The sequence below is a fragment of the Arachis stenosperma genome, chromosome 6 (assembly GCF_014773155.1).
Source record: "Arachis stenosperma cultivar V10309 chromosome 6, arast.V10309.gnm1.PFL2, whole genome shotgun sequence".
NCBI lineage: Eukaryota > Viridiplantae > Streptophyta > Magnoliopsida > Fabales > Fabaceae > Arachis > Arachis stenosperma.
In genome coordinates this window covers 138,768,544-138,777,751 of record NC_080382.1, presented here as the reverse complement: position 1 = coordinate 138,777,751, position 9,208 = coordinate 138,768,544, and the positions used below count along the sequence as shown (strand labels likewise).

The following is a 9,208-nucleotide window of genomic DNA, read 5'->3' as shown; positions in this document are numbered from 1 at the left end:
TAGTGTCCAAATTTACTAATGTGAGATGTTAAGTGACATCTCAACACACATTTAAAAGTCTTAATTGATTATTAACATTATTAGTTTATGAAATTAGATAAAATTAATTTTAAATTGAGAGATTTCAATGTTTCATATTTTTTCCACAATTAGGTTTTGATTTAATTTAATTTTATAAATTTATTATGTTAATAGTCAATTAAGACTTTTAGGTATTTGTTGGAGTATCACTTAATGTATCATATTAGTAAATTTTGACTCCATCAACAAATAAAATGATTGACTAGTTTAAAATGTTTAAAAGACGAATTTAATTTAAAAAAAATTAAAGAACTAATTTAAAGAACGAATGATATTTTAAGAACTAATTTGACCATTTACTCAAAAAAATATATTAAATAACTGAAAATTAAAACGACACGTGCGAAACTAGTTATTCTCTTAAAACGCAAACAAAATCCATCGGTGACGGAAGAAACAAAAAAGGGAAACGGAGACAAAATTCAGAGGCAATGGTATTTTTGAAAACAAATGGAAACGAAAAGCGATTAAGATTGTCCGTTAAGCGGAAACGGGAATTGAGAGGCGATTTTAGAGTATTCGCGATTCGAAACGAGGGAAGTGGATTGATCTGTATCTGAGAGTGACTTCATCTACAAATCATGTGTATGGTGCCACATACGAATTCATTTGCAGCTTCGAGTTGATCGTTGAATTGTGATCTCCGAAAGAATGACAACACCATCGCCATCGCCATCGCAATCGGGAGCTTCGAACGTGGATCTCTTCGATGCGTATTTCGGGCGCGCCGATTTGGACCGCGACGGCCGCATCAGTGGCGTCGAAGCCGTCTCGTTCTTCCAAGGCTCCGGTTTACCGAAGCCGGTCCTGGCTCAGGTAACACATCGAAACCCCAGCTTCATTTCTTAATATGTTAACCGCCATGATTCCCGCGCTTTTGAATTTCATCCTTAGTGAGTTCTGTTACGCCAATTGTGTAGATTTGGGCTTTTGCAAATCAAAGCCAAAGTGGGTTCCTCGATAGGGCAGAGTTTTACAACGCCCTTAAGCTTGTCACTGTGGCACAAAGCAAACGAGATCTTACTCCTGAAATAGTCAAAGCTGCATTATATGGTCCAGCTTCATCTAAAATACCTCCACCTCAAATCAACTTTACTGCCCCTGTTGCAGTTGCACCCCACCCACCTGCACCTGCACCTGCAACACAGAGTTCTCTACCGCATCAAAATGTTGGACCAAGGGGGCCAGTTCCAATTTTAGGTGGAAACCACCAAAATCTTCCTTCCCAGGGAAGTCAGTTAGTGAGGCCGCCTCCGCCGCAAAATGTCTCTGCTACTGCTTCTAATCTGGCACCTGGTACTGCCACTCAAGGTATCCGTGGAGTTCCGGCAGTAACATCCTCTCCAATGCCACCTAGAGGAAGTAGTCCAACATCTACTCAGGGGGTTTCTGGATCAAATGTTGCACTGGCAGCTGGACAATACCCTGCGTCTGGCACTAAGTCATCTGATCAAGCCGCTAAGGATTCTAAATTGGTGGTTACTTCGGGGAACGGTTTTGCTTCTGATGCGTTTTTTGGAGGGGATGTGTTCTCTGCAAGCACATTTCAGCCCAGGAAAGATTCTCCTACACAAGGAAGTTCACCACTTTCACCAGCTACTGTTCCTGTTTCTGGAGGGAACCAACAGCCGGTTAGGACTAGCTCCACTGAGTCTTTGCAGACCCCACTCGCAGCTCAGCATGTTCGTGCACAGCTTCCGCAGGTCCGGCCACAGAATCAGCATGCCTCGGTCCAAACACATAATATAGTGAATCCACCTGGACATCCAGTGAGGTTGCAGGATTCTGCTTCCCAGTCTCCTTGGCCAAGGATGACTCCCACTGATATTCAGAAATATACGAAAGTATTTGTGGCAGTAGACACTGATAGAGATGGGAAAATCACCGGGGAGCAAGCCCGAAACTTGTTCCTTAGCTGGAAATTACCGCGGGGTATATCTTTCTTATACCGCTGTTCTTTCTTGGAAATGAGAATTTAAGTGCTTTCTTTATCTTTTCTTCTCTATTCCATGAGCTGTCAGCTTAAGTGTGATTGATTTGCATTTGATAGCATTTGCCTTTAATTTTTGTTGTTGCAAGCAATACCTTTTCTATTGTTCTAGTTTTAAAGTCTATGTCAACGGCTTGCTAATTCCTGATTACGAGCTCTACAATGTGTTTATATTTTCCAGAGGTTTTAAAGCAGGTTTGGGATTTATCCGATCAAGATAATGATAGCATGCTTTCCCAAAGGGAGTTTTGTGTTGCACTGTACCTAATGGAGCGGCATAGGGAAGGACGTGCTCTTCCAGGAGTACTGCCAAGCAACATTCTCCCTGATTTATCATCTCCTGGTCAACCTGCCCCTCAGCACAGTTCTGTAACTTGGGGAAATCCATCAGGTGAATGTCCAAGAATTACTAGTTCTCCGTCTCTGTCTCCCTCTCTCTCTCTCTCTCTCACACACACACACACACATGGGTGCGCACAATTACATAATTATTTATATATTTGAGAAGTATTCACTAGTATTTTTCTCTATACCATGTTTTGTATCTATGGAAGGTTTTCAACAACAGCAAGGGATGAGTGGCCCCGGTGCTCGACAAGTGAACCCAACTGCAGCCCGGCCACCAAGGTCGGCTCCTGTTCCGCTGCCCGATGAAGCACCTCAGAAACAGCAGAAACCCCGAGTTCCAGTGCTGGAGAAGCACCTCATTAATCAGCTCAGTTCAGATGAGCAAAATAAAATTAATTTAAAGTTTCAAGAAGCATCAGAAGCTGATAAGAAGGTAACCACTCCAATTTTGTTTCTTGCATTTCCTAATATTGTTGTTCGATAAATTTCGCATTTGTTTGGACATATTAGAAAGTGCATGGTCCTGGACAGTGACATTGACAATTAGAACTACAGCTTATCGGCTGTATTTTTATATTTTGATGGTTCTACTTTTAAATTTTGGATTCCACTAATTTACTGCAGATTCTTTATTTTTCTTGATGGAAAAGTTTGCACAAGTTACATCTCTTTCATAGCTACCTGTATTTTGTGTATCTATTATCCAACTACCATTCCTTATATATTAATTTAGTTTCATGAAAACTGGAAAAGCAACTCTTTCTGTATTTTTCCATGGTCATATAAAACCAACTTATTGTGGGATGTGGTGAAATGACAATGTGAGTTATATTTTAATTTCAACATGATGTCATGAAGTATGCTTCTTCTCTTTATCTGTTATGCTAATGATGGTTGCAATATTAAAATTATTAGGTGTCAGTAGTATCTCTGAAGACAGAATGGAAAGTTTCTAAATAGTCTTTTGTGGCATGCATATCATTATGTCAGCCTCCGTGTACATGATTATGCTCTATTGTGTTTCAAATTGAAGGCAGGTAATTATTATGTATTCCTTTGCTAACCACAGGTGGAAGCTCTAGAGAAAGAAATTGCAGAGTCCAGAGAGAAAATAGAATTCTGCCGTGCAAAAATGCAGGAACTTGTGAGTATTTTTCTTTCTTTCTTCCTTCCTTCCTTTATATCTTATTAAAACTCTAGTCTGTGCCTTTTAATATATACATAGTTTGTTGTGTCTTCTCTAGATTAAACGGTTCATTCCATTTGGGGCTGGGCTTTATACCATTAGCATATCGTTGAAGGCTTGAAGCTAGTAATTATAAAAATTAAACACTGAAATGTAATTTGGTAGGAAATTCTTGTGACACCACAGTTTCTTGCTCACTTAAGGAAGAAGTGATGTTGCTAAGAAGCCAGAAACTTCACCATGCAAAGCTTTAAAAATACACAATATGCATCGGCTATATTATTATTTATTAATGGGCTTCTAGAATGGTCCTCTAAGTGCTTGTTATGTTGCTTTTTGATATTTCTAATTAATAGATGACAATCCCCCATCTTTCAGCTTTTGGCTACTACTCCAGATACAATACTGACCAAAGAAAAAAAAAAGAAAAGAAAATACTCCCTCCATCCTTTTTATCTGTAACTTTAGCCATATGCCTAGGGACAATCAATGTATAATTATGAAATATTCTTCCTAAAATATCCTTGTTCAATTTTCAGCATATTAATTGATTCTATTTATTTCTATCTACATGTCTTGATTGTAAGTGAGTTTGGAATGTTATGAATGGGGAAATATACTTGCAAATGCTTCGTTGATATGTGGGAGATGACAGATATTATGGACCATTTGTGTCCTCAAAATGTCAGTTAAAAAGACTGAAGTGAATACTGAATACCTAGGAAATAGGCATGTTATATTGCTTGCACAGCTTACACTTCTTTTTGTCTATATAAAAATTTCGGTTACTGAGAAGAGAATAATTTGTAGAAAACTTCCTTCTTCCAATTTCACATACTATTTGTGGTTTAATCTAGTGCCACCTTAATTTTCGTTTTTGCTTTTCATTTCTCTTTTTGAAAAGGTTTCTTGTTCTTTTTCTGTCAAAGGTTCTGTACAAGAGTAGATGTGACAATCGTCTTAATGAGGTCATAGAAAGAATATCAGCTGACAAGCGTGAGGTATCTTTCTTTAGAATTACCTGTGTTCTTTTTGTTTCCAAATCGTATTATCATTTTCTCAATTTATCAATTCAGGTTGAGATTCTAGCAAAAAAGTATGAAGATAAGTATAAGCAAGTTGGAGATGTATCATCCAAGTTAACTACTGAGGAAGCCACATTTCGTGATATACAGGTGCAATGAGATACAGATTTCTCTTCAATTGATAGCATGTGTTAAAAGCTTGTTATTACTAGCCTATTTTCTTAAATACTGTCAAACTATTTCTTTATTTGATTTGCAGGAGAAAAAATTTGAATTGTATCAAGCAATTGCCAAGATGGAACAAGATGGAAATGCTGATGGTTCATTACAGGTAGATTTTGATATTTACCAAGCATGTATATCAATCTTGAGAAATTATTTTCGTATCTCATTTGAGTCATAAAAAATTCAGGCCCATGCTGATCGTATCCAATCAGAGCTTGATGAACTGGTAAAATCTCTAAATGAGCGGTGTAAGAAGTATGGATTACGTGCAAAGGCAACAACACTAGTGGAACTACCCTTTGGTAATTTCTAATTTATGTGTTATTATCCTTTTAGTAATTCTCTAGTATTTTGGATGTCTATAACTTTATTATTTCGAATTGCTGCTTTTATTTTGTTCTTTTGTTGTTGATATCAAGCTTAGAAGTAGTCTTTAGTTGTTGAATACTGTTTTTAAATCATGATGAATATCACATCAACCATTGCAACTAAAAGAGGTTGCTCAATCAGGTGGCATTTAACATATTTTTGCAGCTTTTCTTGTGTAACCTTCATCAATTTTCTTGTCATTGATATGCATGGACAGACTCTATAATCTCATAAACTCTCACCTATCGTAAAAAAAAAATGTTTTCCCGTGTATATTATTATTATTATTATTATTATTATTATCAATTTCCAATGAAATGTAATGATGCATCATTGCATTGACAATTGTGGTTATTTGTCATAGTTGCTGATGTAGTTCTTGTCAAATGATGGATAAATGCATTCATTCTATGAAAAGGAGGGCAGACTTGTAACCCACTAATATTCTGGGGACGTTATGCAATATAAGCTACACACCTTGTATATATTTCTCTTAAATCATCAAGAAGACACAAACTAAAAGTAGCATAGTGACCCTTTTTGGTGTAAAGCATATGACCTTTTTTATATGGGCTTCTTTAACAGATGCTGAGGGAGTTTGAAGCTTTGTTACACTGATTTTCTTGCTTGTTCGAATTGTTTTTAATGTTTTCACTTTTGTGTGTGTGGAGTCCTATCCTGCTCTATGCATTTTTTTTCTTGACTATGTAGATTTCTTCTTTTATAAAAGGGCATTTAATTGTGGTTTTCTGTTTCTTGCAGTTGCATTTTTTCCACTATATCGAATAAGATTACAAAAACTGTTTCCATTCATGTAGAATGAAGTCACTTAGGTAGCGTTTGTTTTCAGGTACTGAGACAGAGACTGAGAGATTGAGACTCAGTGTTGTGTTTGTTAGTTCAGAGACTGGTACTAAAATTTCTGTCTCTGTCTCCAAAATTTCAGTATTTCAGTACCTCCAAAAAGTAGGGACACAGGGGACTGAAATTTTTAGAGATGAAGACTGAAACTTTAATAACATTTTATACCTAAAATACTTTCATTTCAATTAATTAATTCCAATTTTACCCTTTGTGCAAATTAAATTAGAGTTTCATTCTTGTTTCAATTCCTGTCTCCCATTTTGCACCAAACAGAATACTGAGATTTGTTTCAATCCCTGTCTCTTAGTCTCTGTCTCTCAGTCTCAGTCTTTCTGTCTCTGTCTCTCCACCAAACGCTACCTTAGTGTTTGTTCTCTCGCTAAGTGTATAGTTTGCCTATTGATATCCCCTTTTACTTGTTTTCTTTGTTATTTCTCCTTTCTTTGTGGTTGCCAGGAGTTCCATGTGTTCTCTTCAACTAGCTCTTTTATTTTGAAAAAGTAATTGCATTGCATTCATGTCAAGTTATTCTTATATTCTCTGGTGTCACTCAATTTTTTCCTTTTAAGGTTGGCAACCTGGTATCCAGGAAGGAGCTGCTGACTGGGATGAAGATTGGGATAAGCTTGAAGATAAAGGTATATTTATTATATTAAATTTTTAGGTATCTTTACATAAGGTTATGGAAAGGTCATTGTTGATCATTATTCTTTCTGAGGGATAAATTTTGAGTTATATAGTTCAGGTGACTGCGAATAGATTATGGTTTAACTGCTATTACTTTATTTCTCCATTAGCAGAATTCGCTCTTGTCCAGGAACTCACACTTGATGTGCAGAACATCATTGCACCTCCAAAACAAAAGTTGCCATCGTCTGTGAAACAGAAAGATTCAGAAATTAACAGTCCCAAAGTTACAGGTTCACCTAAGAGTGATAATGAGTCAGAAAAAGCCCAGACCACAGATGAACAAGAAGTTGACAATGAATCCGTTCATAAGAAAAGTGAAGATAGGTCTGCAAAATCCGCTCCTAATACACCGTTTGCTACGAGCTTTATTGGAAGCCCCCAGAGGGCCTTTTCTGACTCTGACATTGGAAAGACTGCTGCTGGTGAAGATCGCTCGCTCCATGACCAAGATAGCATACAAGAAACCCAAAGGTATGGTTTCGCATCTCAGTTTTCTGTATGCTGGTCAGTTTCTGATTTTGCTGTAAAATTAGTGGATGTATCATTAATTTTGATGATCATGAAGGTTCTGTGCCTTTGGAAGGTCTTGGTATTTTGGCATTTAGACGATTACTACCATCATCATCATCATTACAGCAAAAATGATATTTATTATTGTTAAAAACTCTCGGGACTCTGATTAGAAACTTTGTAATGAATCTTATTCAATTGGCATAAAATCTTCATGGTTCAGCCTTGCAGTTTTTCAGGCTCTGCCGCACCAGTACTAATTCCTAATTGTAATATAGGTCTTACATGCCAAAGTATAGAAAATTAAGAAGTATAGGGTGAAATGGTTACAGTGTACATTATCTTTAAGCCAATGGATGTAGTGGAAATCTTGCTTGGCTTTATGTGAATTTATTATGGTTTTGTGCATGATATGGACTTCAAATCCACCATATTATTTCTAAATGGATACTGATATGCCTCATTTCATATGTTTTGTTTCACCGGATATGATGTTATGATCTTGTGAAACAATTGCTTATATAATCTTGCATGCAGTGATCATGGTGGAGACAAGCCTCTCTTTTCCAGCGAGAAAATATTTGACGAACCAAATTGGGGAACCTTCGACACTAATGATGATATTGACTCAGTTTGGGGGTTCAATGCCAGTAGCACCACGAAGCAGGTATGCAGATTCTCGCCGCTTATATATTGTCATAGCAAAATTCTTTCCTTTCCTTTCTAAATTCCCATTAGCCGTGCAATGCGCCGGTTTCGGTCTAGTTTTATAATTACCATCTATATGTTATTCAAAGTTTCCTTAAATTTTAACATTTCCATTTGCTGGCACATGTTTGAACAAATTCTAGCAGTCTGCTGATCACGTTAGGATGTTTGTTTCTACAGGGGAGAGATGTTGAGGGAGTCGGAGACGACTATTTCTTTGGTTCTGGCGATCTCGGCTTTGGCACAATTAAAACAGGTTCAGAACAGGGTGGTGATCCTTTCCCAAAGAGTGGCGCATTCAGTTTTGACGATTCTGTTCCAAACTCACCACTTTTCAGCTCCGGCAGCTCTCCACAAAGGCCCAAAGAGTGGTTGGAAAGTGGTTTTGACAGCATGTCGAGATTCGATTCTTTCCGAGCACAGGATAGCAGCACTTTACCTGCGCAATTTGATTCAGGCCGCAGCAGTATGGATTTTGATCATGTTCGAGGCTTTTCAGCATTTGATGACTCGGATGCCTTTGGTTCTGGCTCTGGCTTTGGCTCTGAGCCATTTAGGACTTCATCTGAAAAGCAAAATCCCAGAAGTTCTTTTTAGTTTTGTAGTTATTTTTCTATGTGCTTTGTTGCCTCTGTTGGAGTGGGTTTTTTGTCACCCTGTTGGGGAACCTCACATTTCTAAGAATCATAATTTTGGCTTCTTGGTTGACTATTTTTCGAATAGGGTATGGGTATCAATGTATCATTGTGATTCTTTTGTTTTCGGCTTTTCTGGGTAGTAAATATTGTGTATTTTTATACTTAGATTTTGCACTCACGCATTGAAGTAAATAAATCAATTTTTTATGTAGAATATTTTAATAGCTGAATAGATTTTTTTTTTTTAACCCTTTGCTTTGTTGTCATTTTATTGGGAAATAGTTAAAAAGTATAATTTTATGAACAAAGATTTGTATCATAATGAATCCTAAAATTAATTAGGATATCCAAATTTTGTATTATAAATGTATATTACAGTAAAATTACATTTTTATTATGTCCAGTGACTGTATGATATCATATAAAAAACAGAGACATGTTAAGCTCGCAGATTATTTTTATTTAAATGAAATAAATTTGTTATATTCGCTTATGTGTTAATTGCAGACTATTTATTAGAGAAAACGACAAAAAGATCTTTGACATTTTAATTCGAAGACAAATAAATTTTTAG

The 9,208-nt window shown here is 36.7% G+C and overlaps 1 protein-coding gene across 1 annotated transcript; it reads left to right on the top strand.

Moving 5' to 3' along the window:
• The first annotated feature begins 486 nt into the window (after nt 1-486).
• Nucleotides 487-8,848, top strand: LOC130933316 (uncharacterized). The gene is made up of 13 exons (XM_057862898.1): nt 487-897; nt 1,002-2,013; nt 2,253-2,462; nt 2,626-2,852; nt 3,489-3,563; nt 4,535-4,606; nt 4,682-4,780; nt 4,890-4,961; nt 5,043-5,157; nt 6,658-6,726; nt 6,889-7,249; nt 7,826-7,955; nt 8,177-8,848. Exons 1-13 carry the CDS (start codon nt 733-735, stop codon nt 8,591-8,593), a joined length of 3,024 nt encoding a protein of 1,007 aa, XP_057718881.1. The 5' UTR covers nt 487-732; the 3' UTR covers nt 8,594-8,848.
• Nucleotides 8,849-9,208: the final 360 nt, after the last annotated feature.